This window comes from Salminus brasiliensis, chromosome 4, assembly GCF_030463535.1.
Source record: "Salminus brasiliensis chromosome 4, fSalBra1.hap2, whole genome shotgun sequence".
Lineage (NCBI taxonomy): Eukaryota > Metazoa > Chordata > Actinopteri > Characiformes > Bryconidae > Salminus > Salminus brasiliensis.
In genome coordinates this window covers 30,572,681-30,598,849 of record NC_132881.1, presented here as the reverse complement: position 1 = coordinate 30,598,849, position 26,169 = coordinate 30,572,681, and the positions used below count along the sequence as shown (strand labels likewise).

Genomic DNA, 26,169 nt, shown 5'->3' with positions numbered 1-26,169 from the left:
AAAACCTCTCTGGCACAACTGCAAACACTCTCCCCACTGAAAGTCTCTACATTACAAGAGCAATGAACTAGATTAATGGAGGCAGCCTGAGAGCAGCAAGTCAACAATCCCTCAAATGGCGTATTACTCAAAGTCCTGCTTTGAAAAATGCTTCAAATCGTTCTTTACGTATTGTGCCTTTGCATTAAGAGTCTGTAGAGGATGTATTTTGTGGGTTTAGTGTTGTTTACGGGGAGGTATCGGCCATTTGTTTGGCAAGACAGTTTTAATTTGCAGAAGCAGATCAAACGGAGGGTGGTTGCAATGAGGAGCCGAACAGGAGGGGGTATGTGGGGTGGGTGGGGGGGTGGGTTTGGTGTCAGACAAAAGGAACTGAAGCCTTTAGCAACTCATCTATCTCTGTGCAATTCTAATGAAAACAGGACAACAACAGCCTAGATTAAACAGCTATTAGAGAAGACCTACATCCAATTAGGACTCCAAAAATACCATTTTCACCAGCTCTCTCCAGCAGCGAATCAGAGTACAACCACCACATCTTGCTAAAAGCACTTGTTACTCTTACTAATGTATGAGTAATGCATGTACATCTGTTTACTCTCGAGATGCTGAGATCTCCTAAAAGCCCTGCAGATAGTTCTAGAGAAGATGCTTCACTAGACATGGGTTTTAGCTGAGTTCCAATGTAATCCTCTTTAGCAGTCACTGTATGAGCTGAATTTGATATTGAGGTTAGTACGACCCGGCCTATCGGGAGAACGTCCAACAGGTGCCTATTAAAATAGACCAGCAGAGTAATACACTTAACAAAGCCGATTTAAGCACACAGTGTAGGTAAATATCAACAAAATATGAGCCGGGAAATGCTCTCGAGCCGGAGGCTTTTTTTTTATCAGACCTTAATCCAACCGCTGGCCACAGGAGAGAGAGAAAGAGAGAGAGAGAGAGAGAGAGAGAGAGAGAGAGAGAGAGAGAGAAAGAAGACACATACACACAAAAACACACACACACATATACACCACACACATATCCACACATTGGGCCATGGAGGAGCAGCAGCTGTGTAATGGTCAGACTGAGCAAGAGCTGGAATTGCCTCCATGTAATCCAGAAAAGTGGCAGGTGCTTGAAAATAATCCCACTTTCAACACACACTCTAATTGCATCCCCTTTCTCTCCCTCTCTCTTTCTCTCCTACTCTCTCTCTCTTTGGTGCAGCTTATACATGAGAAATAGAGGAAGAACAGGGTTGGGGGAGGTAAAGATGCCATATATATTTTAATAACCCTGTAAAAAATACTGAAGGAGTCTGAGGTTCTGGGCTACGTGAAAGCAAAATAGACAGAAGGATAAAAATCCCTCTGTAAAACTTTAAAGCTGGTGTAGGAGATTTACTTTAGAAAACACTGTTTGTTATATTTCTTGAAAACTCTTTACATTCCGATAGCAATCAATACATCAAGTGCTCTGACAACAAAAATGAGAATCTGTGAAGGCCACAGGACTGTACAAACCCTGTCTGTCCAACCATTTCATTCAGGCCTCCCTGCTTGTTTACCTATCTAGCTCACACCTCGTACACATTCACAAGTGTACTTATTTGTTCATGTGCAGAGTTCTTTGTGAGGCGCACACACACACACTCACCTACACACAGCTGAAAGATATCAAGCTAAGCACCTACAAAAGCTAATGAAAGGAAGACAGGGAAGACAGAAGCAGAAATAGCGTTGAACGAAATGAGTTTGGCTATACACTATATGGACAAAAGTATTGGGACAGACTTCATTTAGGTTTCATTCAGTCTATAAAGGTCTATAAAATCAAGCAGCTAGCCATGAAGTCTGCCTTTACAAACATTAGTGAAAGAGTGGGGCGTTCTAAAGAGCTCAGTGAATTCCAGCATGGTACTGGTCATTACATAATTTTAGAGTATTTTTATTGGTCCATTCATCATGAAATCCTGTCACAATGCAAGTTAGGCCATGAAATGTCTTCCTTCTTAGATATTCCACGATCCGCAGTGAGAGGTATTATTGAAAAGTAGAAGCATTTAGGAGTCACAGGAACTCAGATGATGAGATGTGATAAAAGCAAGGTTGCTGTTTATTTTTCAGGTTGGACGGGTAATGTTTCCTTTGTTTACTAGTTACTTATGTAGTCCAATGCTAATGTTATCTACATTGTAGGTGTAAGCTAGCTATTAGTATTTATCTTGTATGTGAACAATATGTCCGCACTGTGGTTTTGAGCAAGGGCGTTTTACAATAAGGTGAAGTTAGCTCAATGATGTGTGTTAGCTCAATGATTTGTAACTGTAGTTCTGAATTCTAAAGCATGGAATAACAAGACCACTACCCAGGGGCTCCGAATGGAATGGGAGGGAAGGGGGGGGGGTATGAGAATTCTAAGCATGTGACTGACAGAGGCCCTAAAAAATGCATTAATTGAGTATTTAGGCAGAACTGCTAGGGTTGTGGAGCCCAGTGCAATATCTTTTTTATGGGGCCAAAAATCCCTGGCAGCGTCCCTGCCACCACCCCCCCCACTGTGCTGCGCACCTCTCTCTGATGCTAGTCAGGCAAGTCAGGCCATGCGTGTTCATGTGTTTTGAGAAAGTGCCTTTGGAAAAAGGGCTGAAAGTCAGGGTGGAATTTTTTCAAAAGTCACCTACTCCAGCTTTGACGTCTGTTCTACAATCATATCTTGTGGGCCTTTTTCCTTACCTCCAGTTCACACAAACATATTGTTTCTGTCATATCCAAACTTACAACCCAAACCTTCTAACTCTAAACATGTGACTACTGCCCTCCTTTTTTATTAAAACTCACTGCTTTGATAAATATATTAAATGATTAATGATGCGCTGCGCTGAATCTGAATCCTAATGATTCTGAATCATTTCTCAGTTGAGATTAAACTAGATTAAATCTCACTCCACCATTCCTTCACTGAAGTTTGACAGTTCCTATTTCAGAAGTTTCAAATGCAGGTGGGGTGTCGCAGTGCCCGAGGCTACACCTGGCACACGGTGAGTATGCAAAATGCAGAGTAAATGTTTGACAGCCACTTTAGCACTGTAGGCCTGGTCTATGCTGCTCATGCTGAGCTCCCTCGGCCTTCACAGGGGGTCCTCTTTAAGTTTTCACACCCATTCAGCAATTCATCACTCTATGCCACAACATATAGACAGCACACGTTCACAACTGCAGTTTTTAATGCCATGAACGTACTCACATGTCAATCATAGCACCACTTCTCCTGAAGTGTGTGACCCATTTAGTTAACTATATCCAGCATCAGTCAAAACGGCCCACTTACATTATAAACATTATACTGGAATGTGTACGGTGAGAGTGACGACACAACTTCTTACTAGGTTTAAGCAGACTGGCGGAACCTTCCGTCAGGCTGCATATCGCCACTGTTAGGCACAAAACTTCGTTGTTGATGTCTGTCGTCACTATGCACTATCCACTCGCCTCGTTCAATCTTCGCCTCTTGACAAAGTTCTGCTTAAGGCTCTCACAGCACTATGGGTCTATAGTCAACTACACCAAGCAGACTTCCACTACTGCACTGTAATTTGGGACATGCACCTCCTAATGCCAGTATTAAAAGCATGATCCAGTTTTTTTTTTCTTTATAATTTGACACCATCACCATGACAACCACTCCCTCCAACATGGCTCACTGGCTATTTCTCATTAGCCTTTTTGATATCTCTTATCATCACAGTAGAGACATCTGTGCTATAATCTAGAACATTTACACTTACATTTAAGTCATTTAGCAGACGCTCTTATCCAGAGCGACTTACAAAAGTGCTTTGCTATTTACTCAAGAAAAACCTCAGCTAGTTTGAATAGACTATAAATTCAAAGATACCTCTAAGTTTAGACATTACTAAACACAAGTCAAATAAGGTGACCACTCTGCTATTCGCCCAAGTACTTTCGGAAGAGGTGGGTCTTCAGTCTGCGTTTGAAGACAGCGAGAAACTCTGCCGTTCGGACAGCCAGGGGAAGTTTGTTACACCACTTTGGTGCAGGACAGAAAAAAGCTTGTCTTGTCTTCCGTGGATTTTGAGGGATGGCGGGTCGAGTAAACTGCTTTAGTACCAACAAAAGTTGACACTGAAAGAATAAGGAAACCTTTCAAACTAGCATATGCATTTATTTACACATCCCTCACAAATTCCTTCCTTTCGTCAGTTATTCCGTAAATATGTGCAGACAAATGCATGACAATGAACACATTGATTTTCAGAAACACTGAATGTATTAAACAGGGGTCAGGTATTCAGTGCTGCGGAGAGCATGACTGGTAATGCTCACAGACATGTTTCCAACAGGAAATGGTGAACAATATGGCAAAACCTTTTACATTTAAAAACATTTTCATCATACTTAAGGTCTCACGGTTTAGAAAATATGAATACAGTGATTTTTCTTTTATCCAGTGTTTGCAAATAGAAACAGGAGGCAAAACACAACATCTAACAATGGACAACAATACCAGATATAATAGGTATAATAAGATGATATCTTCTGATAGCTTCTGATAATGCAGTTTATTCACTTATTATAAGCTCCCTGGACACAAATTAGTCACAGTGTTTAAGGTGGTAGTGAATTCAGGCTTCTGCAGATGCGGGGGGGGGGGGGGGGGGGTTGTAGGGTGTGACGGGAGTGGTACAGTGCAGTGAATGTTTTGTTCGATGTGTGTTAATGATTGGCCAATCTGAGTGATTGCATGGCACTCTGCTCCATATGTTGATGGTGTGCAGTTCCCCACAGTGTTCTTTCAGAAACTGGTTGAGGCATTTCTTGCCTGGAAACAAAGCGGTTTCATTCACAAGCAGTGAAAAACACCGGCTGTCCCTATCTGGCCACAATTCTGACTTGACTTTCCTGTAGACTGGGATTTTTGCCACTGCTAGTAGACCTGTATAACCGTGCACTTTGAAACACCTGCAAATTCAGCTACTTCCATCACACTGTGGCTTTTGGTGCGTTCAAATTGAAACACTTCTTTTTGCCAATCATTAACATCTGCTTTGCGACATATTTTCCCCACACCGAATGAGACATTTACGGCACTGTACCACCTCTTCTCAATCTATGGACCTCTTCACACGCCCACAGGTACTTATAGCCTGATGATCCTCGTGCAACTTCATCTGCAGGAGCCAGAGCTCACTACCACTTTAAACAAGGTGACTCTTGTTGTTTGGGGAGATGACAATGCTTGTTGTTGTTTACAGTGTACTTTTTAATCTAGCTTTCTCTTGTTCTCATATAAATTGAAAGTGCCAATTATTCTTCATATTGTGTCAAAATTTCATAACAAAAGGATCAACGGAAATGCTCCAGAAAATACTTTTACTCTGACAATGAATGTTAAGGCTGTTTGCTTCTCCTTTGTAAGTTACCAATTTGGAGACACAAGGTCTTGTTCAATACACAGTTCAGGATTCCAGATGTACTGACGATACCCATGATAAGTGAAAAAATGCACTGTGGTGTAATTTATCACAATAACAATAACATATTATACACTGCTGGAAAGCACATTAAGTTTTAGAAAAAGATATTCACCAGATGTTCAAAAACACAAGCCGCCTGTGTTATACGCATCAGAAACGGTTTATGTTGGCCTGCCCTTTAAATACTGGCAGAAAGAGAGATCTGCTACGTCTGGGATTTATTCCAACTCAAATTGGAGTAAAAATATCAAAATAAACCACAACAGAAAAAACCTGCAGTTAGTCAATTTGATGATCAAATCAAACTTTTTTGAATCAAGTCGCTTGGTGTCCCTAAATATGTGCCGCAACTGCAGTGTGGAATCTCTCCAATATGACTGATGTATTTACAGATGTAAGCTCTTAGAGTTTCCTATAGGAGCATGCAATATCCTAGAAAATATATGAAAAAAAAAAGAAAAATGCATAGATGAAAAAATATTGTAGGCACATGGCCTGATATTTCTGTAAAATGTCAAGTGTGTCTGTGTGTATGCAAGGGTCTATTCTAGTCTCTCTTTTCATGAGCCAGCCTCCGTGCTCCTTTAAAAGAGTAGCTATAGGTCATCAGGCAGTGGTAGGAATGTGATATGGTTGGTACAGCACTGAGCAGAAAACATGCGGAATCTGAAAGTAATGACTGAGTAACTTCACTGATATTGGCTCCTTTCTGTTGCTTAGGAAAGATCATGATTATGGACCTCACAAAGTGTTATTGGGAGGGAGCGATGTAGGAAAAATCCTCTACAATTTTTATACCATTTTAAGTCAATTAAAATGGTAAACAATTCTTTCAAAGACGTCAAAGAACTATACAACATTTAGGAACTCTTACCGGTTACCTCATTAGGTCCCACAATATTAGTCCCCCTTCCTGAAGCACAACTAGATATTATAACCAATCTGTGTTGGACATTCATTAGCCCTTCATGAATGGCTAGTTTCTGACCACAGAGCTGCTGTATACCGGGCAGCACAATACTTGCAATCTAGCAGCGACACTGCTGTGTGTTAAAAAACCTAGCAACACCACTGCAACTGCTACACTCATACTAAAATGGAATCGCCCTCCTACTAGCATTGGAAATAACCATCCGAAAAGCCACAAGTCCCTGCAGCTCATTATTTTACCTGAGACACAGTCCATGGATTTATTTATCCTCAGTGTGTTCCACTTACAGTTTCCAAAGTCTTGCTATTTCCTTATGCACAGTCTGAGACCCTACTGCTTGTTTTGATCCCCTGGTAATAGACGCAGTACCTTGCCTTGTTTGTTTTGCTCATGATAACCCTGATTTCTAGGCCTTGACCCTGTCCCTGTTTGTGCGGCTTACGCTTCAATGCATCTATAACAAACGCTGCTTCTTGATTTTCATCTAAATGTCCTGCATGTTCATTTCAATAGACTTTTTAGCATTGTAGCCCAGGCTTTGTGATCTCCAGATTTACCAGTGTTTTGTGAATATGGTAAAGCCTCTGAGGTTAGGCTGTCGGATGCATATTCTTCAGGAATATGCATCCGACCCAAGAGCTTGTAATAGCACTTTCACTTGTTTAATGAACATACACTAATCAGCCAGGTGAAGTGAAAAGTGGCAGCAAGTGAACAGTCAGGTCTTGAAGGTGATGTGTTGAATGCAGAAAAATTGGGCGATCTGGGCATAAGGGTATAAGCATCTGAGCCACTCTGACAAGGGCCCACTTGACGGCTAGATGACTAGACGGCTGAGTCACAACATCTCTAAAACATCAGACAGGGGCTTTGCAGGTATGCAGTGATCAGTACCTATCAAAACTGCCTCAAGGAAGGACAACCAATGAACCGGTAAACAAGGTCATGAGCACGAGGCTCATTGATGCGATTTATGGAGGATTCATTTGCACCTCACAACTTACAGGACTTAAAGGATCTGCTGCTAACAACTTGGTGCCATATACCAGAGGACGCCTTCAGAGGTCTTGCTAAGACCATGCCTTGAATGGTCAGATCTATTGTGGTGGCACAAGGGGGACTACTCAACATTCAGATTATATCAAACCTATATATTTAAATTGCTTTTAACCAGAGCAATATTGTAAATAGAGAGAATGTATAGTCTGTGTATAATGTGGGTATAGTACATGTATAGTATACGTTTAGTTAGTTTTAGTATTTTGTAAATATGTGGGGTTTTTTTTTACTACTATGAGAGACAATGCACCTACGTTTTTCACTAACCTTTACACCTGTGCAATGTGGCATGACAATAAACATGATTTATTTACATTTGATTAGACAGGTGGTGCTAATTTTATGGCTGATTGGTGCACATTATGTCGCAACACTTTCAATGTCTAAAAGAAAACGAGACTTCAAGACTGCTAGAAAAGCATCCTATATGGTTCTTGAAGAAGGCTGGGAGAATGCCAACTGTGAAAAGCTGTCTTAAAGGTAAAATGGGAATCTTCTGGAGAACCTAAACTGACACTTTGTGGTCACTGTAAAATGTATAACACATTTTTTTTATTTGTTCCCAATTGTTATAAAATGTAAAAAAAAAAAAAAAAGTAAGGTGTCCAAGTGTTTGGCGGTTGAGCTAGAGGTAAAATAATAATAACACATTGTTCTATATGACAAATTGTTGATGTTGCTTAGAGAGGCGCACTTGTTATTTTCTTATTTATTTCATTTGGACAGCGACAATATGCAAAGCCTGGTGCTTTGTCCCACCAAGTTCTTCAGGTGAAAACAGTGGCTCTATTCTGTTGTGGGATCTGATTCAACATAGTGCTCAGCGATATGATCTCAAATCAATATCAACTGAACAATTTAGCTCTATTATGAATAATGAGCGATTATATAAGCTGCTCGAGTTGCTCAGTTGGTTCTGTGTTTGAGGTGCTTAAATGTTACTTCCATGTTACTTCCAGACTGGACAAGGCAGCCTCACTTGACTACACACATATGTTTTTAAGGGGACAGTAAATGAACACACGCAGTGGGGAAAGTACTAAAAATATATAAACAGAAATAAAAAAAGAATAAAAAAAAGAAAAAATGAACTGGGCAAGATTATGTTGATTGGAGGTTCAGAAAAAACTGGAATAGCTACTCAAAATAACTGCTCCACCATTCAGATCAGCAGAGACGTTTAATTTTATATTTATTTAATAAAATAAGTCATGTGTTGTTGTAAACCATATAAATTTGTCCTTGCCGAACCAATGAAGATCAGAGTGTAACAGTAGCCTAGCATCTCCACTTCTGAAGCACATTTTAGAATTAAAATTTAAAACATGTCTTGGAAGATTGATTGCATCTAGGGTAAGTAATAAATCATGTTAAGTGCTAATTAGAGTGCCTGTAAAGCAGATCTACTGTTATTCCAAGTGGCACAACTATAAATACATGGGCAGTTGAGAAGTGCGTGCGACTTTGCTTGTTGCATAAGTAAAAAGAGAACAGAGGAATTGCTCTTGAGGACAGGCCAGAGAGTTTTTAGCCCTTTGGGCCCCTTGCTGCAACACTCAAACACACTCTGCGCTTGCATTTGTATTATGAATTGCATTATAATACATTTTACTATGCAACGATGCGTGAAATAGAGTTTGCATAGCTCAAAGCATTTGTGCTTCCATACTTGTGTGAGGTGTGTTAATAGCCTGAGAGGTAACAGTGGCAGAGGGAAAAAAATATAAACAATATATTTGGTGGGTAGATTTGTACTTGCCAATTCTAATTTTTGTGTAATGTGTGAACGTGTGGTATACGAGGTTAAGCACTGTATGAGAATATGATAATGGGTTACAGCTGAGTAGCCTAGGTGAAACACTGCAGCAGTAGAGTGTGATGGACATATTTTTGAATAATGACACAATCATAGTGTTATAACTTGAGCGCTTGCTAGTAATTCATCAGCAAATTGTCGCTGTCATGCAAAAACCTTGAAACCTTCTTACCGCTTAATGGCAGTTGACGTAAAAAGACTTTATTGCAAGCATTTCTATTGGTCCATTTATCAGAAATTTCATGACACAATGTGAAGAACGACTGCCAGATTTACATTTATTCCACTTAGTCTCTGTGGATCTGTACAGAATCCAATGCAAAACTATTTAAAAACAAAAGCCATATGTATATATCTGTGAAACTCAGAGACTGAACTAAACCCCTACCCCGACTACCCATAGCATTTTAATCTGTCTGCATCCTATTTATCTCATTTATATATTTCATACTTTAATACCTCAGTACCTGCTGTGTTCCATGTTTCATGTGCATTATAAGCTGTCTGCATATAATGTCACGGCATGTTAAATTTCTATGCATCTTATTCTCAATACCTACCTGTTAAATATCTCTATTCAGTAATGAGTCATATTTATTGTATTTATTGTATTGTCTTTCTAGTTTATTGTTGTCACTTACGTCTGCACATTGCACTTTCTGCAGTCTGTCCTGTATTGTATTGTTTTTGTTTTCATTTTGTTCAATGTTCTGGAAAAAAATATATAATTTCATTTCACTGTGTACAGGTACAGAGCTGAAATGACAATAAAGGCCTCTTGATACTTGATATATATATATATATATATATATATATATATATATATATATATATATATAATTACAACATACAAGAAGCACACACACACTCACACAAGGAGAAAAACAAGTAAAGTATGAGAGAAATAAATAACACCACCAAAGCCATATAAAAAGCTAGTTGCCTGGAATGTGCCTTGAAAGGTCAGAGGCTACGGAATGTGTTGCGGTCGTGTTGACAGGGTGTCCTGATGCAACACCTACCACTAATGAAACCAACACAATATCAGGGACAGACTAAGGGCATGAACACAAACGGCAACAATGCATTGCAGTTACACTGTCCCATTTGCGTAGCCAATGTGCAACTTTTAAATTATTCATTGTTGATGTTCATGAGAGACCATCTGCTGAACTACTCTTTTCTACAGACAGCAAAACCCCAGACAAGTACTATGTCTGATTTAATAAGAAGTATTTGCTAAAATAGGAAGATATATTGAGTTCCTTGAGAATGCTCCAGAGAGAAAGAGTGAGATACATTGAGACAGAGCTTTCAGAACCCTCAACTCAACTCTACCAACATTCATTCAGATTACCAGTCATTCCTTTTATTAGATTGAATTCACTCAGTCTCTCAGTGGAATTGTACTGGTTCCAGACGTCTACGTAGAAAACTTAAAATTTAAAAGTCAAGAGTGACGTATTAGAGAAGCCATGCTTATCATCATGACAGTCTTAAAAGGCCTGTAGATGTTTTTTGTGTGTATGTTTTTCCCCTGGAAAAGACTGTTGGAGCATGCTACAAACACCAACCTCATTACCGAAACAAACAGCAATCCAGTCTGGGCAAATCCCATTAAACTCAATAAAGTGACCTGCTAATACCTGCCCCTGAACCACATCTCCCAGCATGCATCTGCACACCGCTCCTCATGCCAGCAGACAGGTGCTGCCTCAACTCTGCTACCCAGGGGGGAGCCAATAAGCCTGAGAGAACAGGGCCACAGAGAGAAGGGGGAAGAGAGGTGGAGAAGATAAAAAAAGGTGTGCAGAAAGGATTTAAAAAACTTTCGCATGCAGTCACCAACACCTGTCACATAGGGAAGCAGACAGTGTTGTCAAACGCATGGCTGGGTGCTGGAGCTGGGAGGGAGTCCTGGCAGCCGTTATCATTGTAGTGTGCAGCCTAGCATTGCCTGCACAGAGATGCTTTATGTGTTAATGGGCCCCAGCGTGCTGCCACCACAACAAAACACCATCTGTGGCCTCAGCCAGCGCTCCCTGACGCGAACACCCAACGGACACTCGCACACGCTGCCAATCATCACATCCACGCAGGACCCCAGCGTGAGACACAACAGGTAGTTCTGTTCTCTGATTACGATCCCTCCACAGCGACGGGTGAGAGAGGAGTGAGGTTCGAGAGTTGAGAGGCAACTGTTACAGCAACTCTGCCAAACCGATTCACTTCATGCTCAAACCCACTCAAAACCTGTTGCATAAATTCAACAGCATCTGCCTAAACAGTAGGGCTGGGACTACTGACTATTACTGTTTACTACTAAGTAAGAATTGTAATGATCATTGTAATGATTCAATAAGTAATAAAATGTTGATGTTGACATTGTGTACATTGTCATTTAATGTATAAAAAAGTAATTATATGTTTTATGGATGGAAAATGCTCTACACACTTATTTACAACCCTATGTTTTTGCCCCCGAATAAAACAGGCTGTTTTCCTTGTATGGTGGACTAATTTGATGAGGTCTCTGAATATCTCCTGTACATCACCACAGGGGCTCAAACAGAAGGGTTTGTTTTCAGCACTGTAACAAGAACCCTGGGGCTCATTCACCAAATTCTTATAATTTTCTTATATTTCTTCTTGAGAAAAGTCCAAATAAAAAGTCTATGTCAGGTTCATGGTGTGTTTTAAACCCCAGAATTGTTCACAGCTATGTTCTTATAATGATGGATCCCACTGCCATCGTAAACTGAACAAATCCCAAATAAGGAAACATTGGTGAGGATCAGAATCTTAGGTTCTAGGAAGGCATGTACTTTTGAGAAATGTTGGTAAATGAAGCCCAAAGTATTGTTTTTTTGTTGTAATTGCTCCTAGGATCATTGCTATTGGCTGACCTTGGGCTAGCTTTTAGTCGGCTACCGCAAGTGTCGCTTCCCCAGCCCTGCTTCCCCAAACTAGGGTTAGCTTTCAGCCTAGCACCTGCTCAGTTCACCAGCTTTAGCTTCCTGGTTTGCCGAGTCTGAGCTTTGGGTCTGCGGACAGTGGTACAGGCAGAGCAGCAGTCGCGAGGCTTGAACCTGGTTTCCTAGTCCGACACTTCAATGCTTCGTTGCTTCCACTCTGTTCCGCTGCTATGATTAAACCCGCAATTGTAGCCAATCTCGTTCAAGTACAGCTTTAAACTGGCTTTTAATGTGATACCTTCAGCACCTTCAGCAGACTATGCTATACTGTGACTGCGGGAGACTTATGGGTAAATGAATGAGCAGCAAACTAAAAAGCAATAGTAAAGTGGAGGATTACAGCTGTACAAAAGCAGTATAAGAGTGAGTGAAAGGCTGCAATCACAGGAAACTGGATCCATAGACTGTATGTATAATATGTAGGTATGTTTCTCTCACTGGACGTCCGTGATGAAAGTGGGAAACTGCTTTCCCTCCGGTTCAGTTCACACAATGAAAACAATGTTAATAAGCTATTGCTGTGTTGGCCTTGTATCTCTGAGCTTTTCGGGATGAGTGTGTCAATAGAAATGATGCAAAATGTTCTATTAACTTACAATTTTTACACAAGCAGAGATTTTCCTCCTCTTGTTAGGTTACAGCTGTCTATACAGCTGTTTGTAAGGGTTAAGCAATTCCTTTTTTTAAACGAGTAATCAGATTTAATAAAGTAAATGTGACAGCACTTTCAAATGCCAATAAACATCATTTTTTTAACTACAGTCTGGCACGCAAGTGTTTCAGTTAAAATTAATTTCCCATCTTATCCAGATCAGCCATTTTAATTCCATTACACACTCATAGCATGACTTCCAAAAGATTATCAATTAATCACTATTATCTCAGAGTCATTTTACCAGGCCAAGCACTACAGTAAAGTCATCAGGATTTAGGGTGACGATAGGTAATATCTAGTGGTGGATGTGAAGACACTGAAAAAAAAAACACAAAAAAAAAACAGAAGCTACGTACCATTTGGACTCTCCTCATCAATAGTGACGATGGTGGCAGGAGGCCCTGATCGATATAACTTACACTCTGTGTGAAAAACAAAAAGGGAGAAATTCAGATTGAGAACTGAAATACCATTTATTCACAAATCCAAATGAACACACAGGTCTTACAACAGAATGTTGGTGGGCATAAACTGATAAATGGGGATATGCATAGGAGATCTTTAGGACTGAACATGATTGAATGACATGGATAATCAGTGTGGCTGTGTTGACACAGAATGCAGCTGTGATATGACTTGTAATGTAATTCATGAGAACATATTTTCTTTTCTTTTTTTTGTAATGAGGGCTTTTCTTGTGCTTTCAGCCCACGAGAATGGATGGGATCTGTCTGCTTGAGAAGACTAAGAGTCGCAGGCTTTGTCACTTCAGGTTAGATGAAAGCCAGAACTCTGGGCTGTTGACATTTGGAGCGTATGCTCATTTGCACAATGTGATTTTTAGCTTTTAAGATGGACAACAATAGGATAACAGGGAACATGCAGAGGAACAGAATGATCCTGCACACTGAGGCAGGGTCGACTCTACAAAATCAGAGGAGGGAAAAAAGGAAGTGATGAAGAGAAAGAGTTGCCCCTTACCCTCATACTGCCAGTCTGTGTCAGAGACAGGGTTAGTGTCAGCAGCAGAGATAAGAGAAAAGAGGAAAAGACAAGAATGAGAAGCACTACACAAAGAAGAGAGATTTGTAATAAAAAAAAACGATTTAAAAAGATGAACAGACCATTAAGAAGACAAAGAGGAAAAAAGGGCTAAAGTTAGAGCATGATTATAAGTAGTGAGTTTAGATTAACATAATATATTAATTAATAATTAATATATACACCAGTTTGTACAGACGACCCTGTGGTTACTGAACAATGCACCTTAGCGTGTAATAAGCCTTGGAGTGTTAAAGGGTTAAATTATGTAGCACTATGAGTTTCTGCTGTTTATTTGGGTTAATGTTACAATTGAGAACAGACATTATCAATATAATTATTTAAGAATGCTAAGAACTAGCAGATAGTTATCTCATATTTGTGTTATCTGACTGGTTAGACATGTTAGCTGTTACAATTTTGTGTTATTTGACTTGACCGAAACAATTTAAAATAAAAGTGCACTTTAAGTTAGCTAGATAAAACAAGAATGATTCACACATTCAAATATATTTAATTTGTTGTTTTATATACTTACTATGTAACCTCAGGCTGTCACCACATACAGTAAATCATCCCTAGGCTAACATAACTGAAATTTACAATGATGGCCTTAGGATTTCATCATATATAACATCCCAGAACTAACATAACTGTGTTTTACAATGACGACCTCAGGGTTGTTATGTAAATCATCCTTAGGCCAACATTAATGTTCTTTACAATGATGACCTCAGAGTTGTACTGTAAATCATCCTTAGGCCAACTGTGTTTTACAATGACGACCTCAGGATATTACTGTATATATCTTTCCTAGGATAGCATAAATGTGTTTTACAATGATAATCTCAGGAGTTTACTATATATTTCATCCTTAGGCCAACAGAACTGTGTTTTACAATTATGACCTCAGGATATTACTGTATATAGCTTCCCTAAGATAGCTTAACTGTGCTTTACAATGATGACCTCAGGATATTACTGTATATATCTTTCTTAGGATAGCATAACTGTGTTTTACAATGATGACCTCAGGATTTTATTATATATATTATCCTTAGTTCAACATATCTTTGCTTTACAATGACGACATCAGGGTTGTACTGTAAATCATCCTTAGGCCAACATAACTGCATTGCAATGATGGCCTCAGGGTTGTACTGTAAATCATCCTTAAGCCAACATAACTTTGCTTTACAATAATGACCTCAGGATATTACTGTACATATCTTTCCTAGGATAGCATAACTATATTTTACAATGATGACCTCAGGATTTTACTGTATATATTATCCTTAGGCCAACATAACTTTGCTTTACAATGATGACCTTAGCATATGAGTGTAAATATCATCCATAGGATACAATGACAACCTAAGGAATTTACCATATGAACAGTATCTGTACTGTCCACAAATGTTCATTTTATCGTTGTTAACAAAAATCTTCTCCAAACTCTTTGTTCTAACTCTTTGTTAAACTTTACATTTTTTCTCACTATATGACAACACCAGTATATCTTTATACTTTTAATTGATTAAATTGCTGTGTGAAAAAAATAATAATGTGCACAATTTTCTTTTCTACTAAACATGTATGCTGTTCACTCATTCTGCCCCAGAAAAAGAAAACCTCAAATAAATAACTAAAAGCCCAATACTGCTGTAGACATTTCCCCCAAGTGTTTTAGACTCTTTAATAGGCTATCCATGATTTGTAATCGTCTGTAGATGACTGAGTCACTATTCAGTAGCAGAGGTGATTTTGACTGTTGCTTAGACAAATTTGAAGAGAAAAGGGTGATGTAACCAGAAAGAGAGGAGTCACTTTATCTCACTTAAAAGTGTATAATGATACCGAAGCTAACCACTCACACACACAGACACACACACACAATTAACACGGAGTGTCCACTGTCTAAGAGTCAGCCAGGGAAGATTCACCTTACAGCGTGAGTCATGGTGAGGGCAAGAGATGCCAGAGGAGCCATAAACACAAAAGATAAGGTTTCCGTTGCTGCATAACTTGCAACTAAACACCTGTTGCCAAGTGAGAAGGTGTGGATCCTTTTCTCATTAAATATGGAAGATCACAATGGCATCACCTCGACACACAGCAAGAACTCATGTCACAGCCGGCAGAGCTCGTCCACTCCTCTGCACACTCTCATAAGAGCACATTTCCCAGCACTGTTGACTTCCACCCTTAAACCAATTCACACACACATTGATTCAGTAAGAAGATTTTAAGGTCATCATATTCAGAGTATTCTGACTGAGTGTGAACTATACACCCATGTTTTCTAGCCCACGTCATCTCACTTCATTGGGACTGCTTTAAGCGTTTTCTTCAAAACAAGTTTATACCTTGAACTCGTTGAGAACATTAGTGCAAAGATTTCTGTTCTCTAAAAACTCAGAAATTCACCCTGATTCCTCCGTCTGGCCTTTGATTAACTTTTTATCGCAACCTTTGCTAAATAGATTTGTGCATGCTTTATGACATTTACCCAGTATTTACTCTATGAGCTATATAGTAAAGCACAAGCCAAAAAAGTCAGAGGCATAGTTAACCAGTGAAATGCATATATAAGAGTTTCCTGTGACGCAGTTATGTCTGTTGTGTTTTGTAACCAATATGAATATAAGAAAATATTGAACATATTAATAATATTTTTTGTAATACTGTATCCGCTTTCTTTTAATGACAGTTTTTTTAGCTCAATATGTTGTTTTGCTTACAATACCAACCTGTATTGAATCATAACCACTGTATTGTGATATGTGTCATTACTAGGGTATGTATTCCTGCCAATACATAGCCCTAGTAACCAAACTGTAATGACTTCAGAAAATCTCAGGATTAGCCAACAAATGTATTAGTCTTATCAAGGCTTAACACAGATCTCCTATTTTAGGAAATTACCATTGAACTGACATGCATTATAAGCAACCATAGATTTTTTTTTTTTATACATTTTTATAACAAAAAAATTGCAGAATAACAGCAAAAATGATCTCCCACATATATCCTACCCTACCCACCACCAGAAAAACAAAAGGGCAAATAAATATATGTACATAATACCTTAGAACCAGTAGAAAGAACTGCAGAGTAAAGATACACTGAGGCAGGTCATGGTAAGTTATCCTACCCTCTGTATGACATGTCGGGGCAAGAGAAACAGAGCTTTCAGTCCGTCAACTATATCAGACACTGAAAAGCTTACTGTTGTCACGTCACACAGAGCGGGTGACTGCTAGCAACAGTGTGTGTCTGTCTGACTCATCAAACCTACTGTGAGAAAGTCTATTGTGAAGGAAGTTCACAATGAAACTGACAGAATCTCGATACTTGTGGCCAGTTTAGCAACAGATATCAGACTCTGCGTGTGCGGGTGAGTGAAGCTTCGGGGCCTGAGACTAGGTCCTCAAAGATCTTCCCGCTTTCTGACTGGCAGCTGAGGATAATACTACCATGTGAAACAAATGCAAGTGATTTTATTAAAAAAGTGCTTCTACTGAACATGTCAAGGAAGCCCTAAGGCAAGAGAACAGTGTAATGCTAGTAGCAGCGAAGAATACTGCAGAGGAGGCTGCTGTGGAGGCTAACGTGACCACCACAGCTTCCACAATCCAGACAGGGTTTATCCCTCCTGACAATGAGCTACTGCACCGGAGCTAGTGGGCCATGAGTCTTCTTTTGATGAACCACCAACTCAACTCAAGCTAAGCTGCCTTCATTCCCTGGAACGCTGGTTCTCAGTGCAATGGTATGGAAATTCAAATGGCGGCTAGAGCAGAGCTAAGGAAGTGGTACTGCAAAGCTGCAGATGCTTCCCGGAGGTCCTGCAGACACAGTTAGCGTTCATTAAAGAAGGATTTAGAGAATGTGTGTATTTTAAACAGGCTTGTTCAACAAAACATGAGAAGAGCAAACAGCATCATTTAGTGTTTGCCAAGCTAGAGGCTTACAGAGCCATGAGCCGCACCACAGTGGGATGAAGCCAAGCCAACTGCATGGGGGCTACAAAGGGTTCATACAGAAATATAGGACATTGCATATAGGGCAGAATGTTTCTCTACAATAATACTCTTTTTGCATAAATTACACTGAATAACTATGTTTATATGTTAATTATTCAATTATGCACATTTTAAGTGTGATTGCAGAAAGAATTTTGATACATGATTTTGATTACATTGTGTAAAAAACTAATTGGTTCAATAGAAATTCTTTAAAATAATTTGAAAAAACTGCATCTTCACATCTTCAGCATTCCTCAAAAACCAGCAGCAAATTATAAACACAAAAAAAAACACTTTAATTATTTTACTATAGCCGTGTGAACATTAGCATTTAGAATTTAACATTGTGCATTTTTAATCACAAACAAGAGTATTTGGGACTCTGTCCCACCATTCAGCCCTGCATTCACTCTGGGTCTGATTAACCCTTGTTTTATTGGTCACCTTGTTAAAAATGACAGCTGGAGTTGAACAATTTTAAGCTTGATGGAGTGGATTTCTTTGAATGCTTTTGTTATATGCTTTAGGTAAAACATATAGAATTTCTAAATCTACAATAGTAAAAATCGTCAAACACACTGATATACAGTACGGGCCAAAAGTTTGGACACACCTTCTCATTCAATGCTTTTTCTGTATTTTCATGACTATTTACATTGTAGATTCTCACTGAAGGCATCAAAACTATAAATGAACACATGTGGAGTTATGTACTTAACAAAAAAAGGTGAAATAACTGAAAACATGTTTTATATTCTAGTGTCTTCAAAATAGCCACCCTTTGCTCTGATTACTGCTTTGCACACTCTTGGCATTCTCTCAATGAGCTTCAAGAGGTAGTCACCTGAAATGTTTTTTTAGGTGTGCCTTATCAGGGTTAATTAGTGGAATTTCTTGCTTTATCAATGGGGTTGGGACCATCAGTTGTGTTGTGCAGAAGTCAGGTTACTACACAGCCGACAGCACTACTGGACAACTGTTAAAATGAATATTATGGCAAGAACCAATCAGCTAACTAAAGAAAAACGAGTGGCCATCATTACTTTAAGAAATGAAGGTCAGTCAGTCCGGAAAATTGCAAAAACTTTAAATGTGTCCCCGAGTGGAGTCACAAAAACCATCAAGCGCTACAGCGAAACTGGCACAGACGAGGACCGACCCAGGAAAGAAAGACCAAGAGTCACCTCTGCTTCTCAGGACAAGTTCATCCGAGTCACCAGCCTCAGAAATCGCAAGTTAACAGCAGCTCAGATCACAGACCAGTTGAATGCCACACAGAGTTCTAGCAGCAGACCCATCTCTAGAACAACTGTTAAGAGGAGACTGCACAAATCAGGCCTTCATGGTCAAAACCACTGCTAAGGAGAGGCAATAAGCAGAAGAGATTTGTTTGGGCCAAAAACACAAGGAATGGGCATTAGACCAGTGGAAATCTGTGCTTTGGTCTGATAAGTCCAAATTTGAGATCTTTGGTTCCAACCGCTGTGTCTTTGTGAGACGCAGAAAAGGTGAACGAATGGATTCCACATGCCTGGTTCCCACTGTGAAGCATGGAGGAGGAGCTGTGATGGTGTGGGGGTGTTTTGCTGGTGACACTGTTGGGGATTTATTCAAAATTGAAGGCACACTGAACCAGCATGGCTACCACAGCATCCTGCAGCGACATGCCATCCCATCTGGTTTGCGTTTAGTTGGACCATCATTTATTTTTCCACAGGACAATGACCCCAAACACACCTCCAGGCTGTGTAAGGGCTATTTGACCAAGAAGGAGAGTGATGGAGTGCTGCGGCAGATGACTTGGCCTCCACAGTCACCGGACCTGAACCCAATCGAGATGGTTTGGGGTGAGCTGGACCGCAGAGTGAAGGCAAAGGGGCCAACAAGTGCTAAACACCTCTGGGAACTCCTTCAAGACTGTTGGAAAACCATTTCAGGTGACTACCTCTTGAACCTCATTGAGAGAATGCCAAGAGTGTTCAAAGCAGTAATCAGAGCAAAGGGTGGCTATTTTGAAGAAACTAGAATATAAATAAATATAGAATATTTTTAAGGAAATGTTGAACAAAAATGTTTTTGTATGCTGTCATTTAAAATTCTAAGAGAATAAGAATCGGATCTGGCCAAAATCTGAATCTGCCAGTCATATGTTAAAAAGTCAGAAATCAGGATCAGCCAAGATATATATACATAAGACATATAATCAACAATGTGTATCTTGCAGTTTTACATTTACATTTACAGCATTTAGCAGACACTCTTATCCAGAACGACTTACAAAAGCGCTTTACTATTTACCCAAGAATAACCTCAGCTAGTTTGAAAGGACAAAAAAATCAAAGATACCTCTAAGCTTAGACACTATTAAACACAAGTCAATATGGAGAGAAGTTTTACGCTGTTCACATGAGAAAAAAATGCTGTGAGACATAGCTGCTTCTTTGATTACAGCTCACAGGGCATGTTTAAATATTGCTGTATTGTAGTTTAATAGACATGGATGAACTACTTATTGATAAGCTACCCATGCCAACTCACACTGACCCACCCAAAAAGTAGTGATTGACAGCACCACTGACAACAGCACTAATTATAGCCCTCCACTCTGTTTATTTTGAGCTTCATCTAAGCAACACTAAATGAACAACTGACTTGGTCTACCTTTGTGCACACACAAAAAACTTCCCCTCACAAAGGTATGAGAGTTCAAAGCTCTAACTTACTTCTGCAGCAATTACAGCATGTGCCTCCATCTGCCAGAGAGAGGAGCAACTGTGTGCTGCCTTGGAGAGACAAATCCATCAGAGCAACTAGGGCACACATCAAACATCAAGGCTAATCGTCTGTGAGATATGTTTACTGTTGTAGCTCTGAGTATGCAAGCACAGCCAAATGAGCTTAGTAGCCCTTTTTAACGGGGGGAGAACGTTAAGAAGACGTTCAGCTGAGGCCTGTAAGAGACTTGGGACGAGAGTGTATCAGAGCGGAGTTGTAGGCAATGTCAGAAGAGTGTGCGAGAGGAGGAGTTGAAGAAGGAAAAGAAAATGGCATGCGGCACACGGATAACGGACCCCTGCTGAGAACAGACAGAGAGAGTAGACAGAGACACGCACTGCCATGGCTGCTCACACACATGCACACACTGGCAGACAGACCCAGCGCTGCATAACAACAAGGAGGCAGACTGCGATTACACACGCAGTCCAGAACATAAATGCATGCACAATCTCTTACTTATTCAGCTTCTTTCTGTCTGCACATACACACACACACACTGGCCCAGAAACATGAAAGACAATACAGTCACTCAATGTAGTAATAGTATATGATGTAATGATGCTTTACAAATACACAACACAAACTCTAGCCCCACCCCCACACACAGACACACTGTAGCCAAGTCATGCAAGTTATCTTAACCATTATCAAACTAACCCTAAACATAATCCTAACCTTAACTCTACTAATTCTAAACCTAACCCTAAATTTAACATGTATAATCTACACTTAAACCTAACCTTAATAACCTCCCCCAAACCATACCTCAGTAACCTACACCTACACCTAACCCTAGACCTAACCTTAATAACCTTCAGCTAAACCTAACCTCAGAAAACCCACACCTAAACCCAACCCTCAGTAACCTCCACCTAAACCTAATCTCAGTAACCTTCACCTAAACCTAACCTCAGTAACCTACACTTAAACGTAACATTCACCTACACCTACCCTCAATAACCTTCACCAAAACCTAATCTCAGAAACCTACACCTAAACCTAACCTCAATAACCATCACCTGAACCCTTTCCTCAGTAACCTTCACCTACTCTCAGTAACTTACACCTATATCTAGACCTAATCTCAGTCATTTACACTTAAACCTTACCTCGGAAAAAAACATACCTAAACCCTACCCTCAGTAACTTTTAACTAAATCTAATCTCAGTAACTACACTTAAACCTAACCTCAATTACCTTCACATAAACCCTACTCTCAGTAACCTTCACCTACACTCAGTAATTCACACCTATTTTTGAATCTAATCTCAGTAATTTACACCCAAATCTTACCTCAGTAACCTCACACCTAACTCTAACCCACAACCTAAACTCAGCAACCTACACCTACAACTAACCCTAAATCTAACCTCAGTATCCAAAAGCTCCCTGCAGTTTAGTTATAACACAGCCTGTTTAGAAGTGAAGACCAAAAAAATATCCTCACTCAGGCTCATTTTTGTCCTATCACTGTACGGACAGGTAACACACACCATGATCTTCATGATCGAACAGTTGTCACAAGGTGGGCATTTGTGCAAGGTACAAAGTGCTAAAGTTTGTACACAGCCTACACATACACACCAACACACTCGCGCACGCACCCACCACTGCAAAGCTGCTTATGGTTTGATCCACTTATCTGGAAGTCCAGAGCAAATCCTGAAAAGCTAAAAGCTAAAGGTTGAGAGTTGGAATTAAGAGGGATAGAAGGACAGAGGATCCAAAATCAACCCTAAAGCCTAAAACAATTCTTTCTTTGTGCAATCAAGAGAAAAATCCTCTTCCACACTAGGTTTGCCCTAATCCCCTAAGTGGAACGTCATTCTGAAGGCATCAGAAGTTGATGCAACCCAATGAAATTTTCACAAAGGCTTCCTGTCATTCTAGCGGGCCTTTGCTACAGTCTTAAAAATAAAAGTTCCTAAATGCTTCTAGGCTTGGATACTGTTCCTCAGAGGGGGGAAATGATGTGGAGTTTCTTTAAAGTTTAAAACGGTCCTTCATGCTTGCATTTCTAACAATGGTTCTTTAAAGAACCGTCCATTGACAGATTATTTAGGGAACTTAAGCATCACTCCAAAAAGCCCCTTTTGGCATCATCATCTAGAAGAGTGTTTTGCTGCGAGGAAAGAGTATTTTGCTGTGTTGCTAATGAGTTTATGATGTAGGAGTGTTCTTCATTGAAGGGTGGATTACAGTGTGGTCAGAGTGTGGTGTGTGAGAGAGGGAGAGAGAGGAAGAGAGAGCGTACTGCTCATAGGAACAAAAGTAGTGCACCATTTCAAAACCACCCAATCTTTATCTGCTAATTCATCTCTGCAGTTTATAGTTAAGTTCTCCTAGTAAAACATCTACCAGCCTTTTAAATCAGCATGTTCTTATTCCACCAGACGTCAAAGACTACTTTCAAATCATGCTTAGCTGAGTGGCCACAATTACATGTCTGGCTGTAGGGAGGCATTCTCTGTGACAAAAAAAACAACATCTACAGTAAAAGCAAAAATCCTCATGATTCCACATCAGTATTGTCACTGTCATGTAAAAACCTCACTAGTACAGATTCAGGTCCCCCATGCACATTCATAAATGTCAATTTTACTGAATACCACTTATGGAGCATATCACAGCCAACTTCACAGGAGAAAGAAAAATAACTCTTTAATGTAAAAGGCAATGTAAAAAGATTTTATTCCATGCTATTTTAGATCATTTTTAATGGTTCATCTATCATGACATAGCTTAATGGAGATATACGGTATTGTCATGGCAGTTAGGCCTGTCACAGGAACTATTTTGTGGAGCAATATATTTTAAATAAATAATTAACTATTTTACATTGTTTGGTACATTGTATTGTGTATTGTTACATTGGGGGACCTCTATTCACTGAACATATGTGGAGTTTAAGTGTGTGTATGTGGTCCGCTGGGAGCAGTGCTGGTTGTAGAAAGAGAAAAAAAGTTAGGAAAACTCAAAAGTGAGCAGGAGCTGCTGCAACAGGCTGCCACCTCCGCAGTGCCATCTAATATCATAATAATGCAGTAACATTTACAGTTCCAATTCAGTCACGACCCTACGTTTTGTTGTAGCAGCACATCATTTGATATTTGCTTTGTGAACAAAACAACAAAATGGCTTTATTTTACCTGATAAGTGTTACCAGTTAGCAGCCAGAAACAAAGCAAATGTTGGCTTCTTATTCTAACTCTCCATTCCACCTTAAATACTGCCGCAGTTACATCATGTACATTTCAACAGCAGAATGTAAAAGCTCAGAGCCTTTGTTGTAAACATGTTAATTATGCCTGTGACTTGACTGCAGTGTTTTAAAGGAATTGGTTAAATGGTCAGGTAGGTCAGTCAGACTGGATTGTAAAACTTTACAGGTGTTTACTCTTGTGCAGTAGCACATCTTACCCATGTTGTGGGGCTGTATTAATTATAGAAAGACTAAGACCGGATGGGATTGGTATCGGCCAAAAGTCAGCATTAAAGTGATCAAATCAGGGTGGGGGGGACTTAATCAGGACATTAAATAAATTTTAATGAGTAAGTATGCTTTTTGTGGCAATTTTCTCTGTCTGTCAAAGGTTTGTAGCATATCCCAAGGATCCAGTGGCCTAAGGTGCTGCCACAATGACTCTTGGGTCACGCTGCCTGCCATCAGCAGCCGGAGCCTGAGAGAGCACAATTGGCCTTGCCCTCTATCTCATTTCAGTGTGATGCTGGCTAGCATGGGCATCTGCTAGCCAATGCATCAAATCAGCACTTTTCCCTAAACGCATTGGTTGCCCTGTGTCGGGAGCTTTACATTTACATTTAAGGCATTTAGCAAAGTGTTAAGGCAAAGTGTTTTGCTATTTACCCAAGAAAAACCTCTAGTTAGTTGAAATTAGCTAAAAATTGGAGTTAGACAGTGACACCCTATATATGGAAACCTGTAGAAGGGTATAAAATGTGAGGTTATCCTCTGTCTAGAGAGAGGGCAGAGGGGCACCCAGAATTGGCAGGCTCTCTACACACTGTACTTTTAATTGGAATAAATTGTTTCATTATTGCAACTGAACGGTGGTCACGAGTCTCCTTTCGAAAGAAGTCCTTCCGAGAACATCTCGATACCTCTACATTTGATAGGGGTAAATTATTAACATGTGGGTTGGGTAATTGAATATTTGGGTAAAAAAAATAAATAAATAATTAAAACAACCTACTAGCCAGAGTAACAGGTCTTCACCTGATGTAGTCCGCTTTTTGTGTATGGAGGCACCGTTATCAGTGCACTGGATGCATTGCATGACTGGCTCGTATATTGGTGACATTAATTTTACTGTAAACAAACATGCAAGTAAACATGAAGGGCAATATCATGGTCAGTAAAAATTTGTTCATATATTGTATGAAAAATGAATAACGTAATTATTGACAGTAGCAATATGATATTGAGTATTTTGCAGAAGCGCAACACATGACATGAACTAGCTGGGTTGGTGTTTGGGGCAGCAAACTTTGCGATTCAATCAACTGCAGTAGATTTCAGAAAGCAAAGAACCTCCATTGTCACATTTATGCAATTGAGAATCACGCCATTTTTATATAACATGTCAAACTGTCACACACGAGCCTTCGCAGCTGACCTTTCCGTGCTCACATCCAAATTCTTTCATATCAACTGCTGCAAAATTCACGGCTCCTAAATGAGACAGTGTAGTGCATTCTGTTTAAACTGAACATTTTTCAGAGTTTCCAGTTACAGCTTGATCACAACGCAACATCACAACAGTGGCACAGCAGCATTGTGGGTGGAGCAAAAGTAGGTCAAATCCAAAGGTTTACTCCAACAGCTTCACATCACAAAAGCTTCAATAAGCCTGACGTCCTCTAACAGAGGAAAGTGCCTCTTCCTGATGCACAGATGGAAACAATCCACCCCATCCAGTACGTGACTACAAGGACAGAAGCAGCTCTTGCTGTTGCCTCTGATTTGCTTATGTTTCCCTCCTCTGTGCTGATAATCTAGAAGTCCAATCAAAGAGCGTCAGCCCCCGAAGCAGCCCAACTTCAATTACTATTATCTCCCATTTCTCACGAGCACAACAACAATTATTAGTGTACAGACGGACGCAGATTTGCTTGGGCGGGGCTGAGGAGATTTGGAGATTTTTTTTATTATTATTCCTCTGCTGTTTTACAGCGGCTTACTAATCAACCGCAGTTACTGCAAAACGATCTATTTGAACTAATGCTGCACTGATTGCAGACCGTTAAAATAATGAGGGACGGACTGACATGTTTTGTAAACAACAAGCCCTCCATCTACGTCATCAGAAATGCACATAATCAAGTGTTGTCTGTGTGAGTCAGGGGAAGGAGCTGGTGTCTGGAGGCTAAAAACAG

At 39.8% G+C, this 26,169-nt stretch overlaps 1 protein-coding gene across 3 annotated transcripts in view; it reads right to left on the bottom strand.

The window, feature by feature from the left end:
• Window positions 1-26,169, bottom strand: part of pcdh15a (protocadherin-related 15a) — a 285,392-nt gene that overhangs the window by 146,586 nt on the left and 112,637 nt on the right. For 2 of the 3 annotated variants that reach the window (XM_072677969.1, XM_072677967.1), the window contains exons 3-4: window positions 13,906-13,920; window positions 13,281-13,346 (exon numbers count right to left, since the gene is read on the bottom strand). In XM_072677969.1, coding sequence (XP_072534070.1) covers window positions 13,281-13,346; window positions 13,906-13,920 — 81 coding nt within the window. The remainder of the gene's footprint in view (window positions 1-13,280; window positions 13,347-13,905; window positions 13,921-26,169) is intronic. The other variant, XM_072677968.1, reaches the window with a different exon arrangement.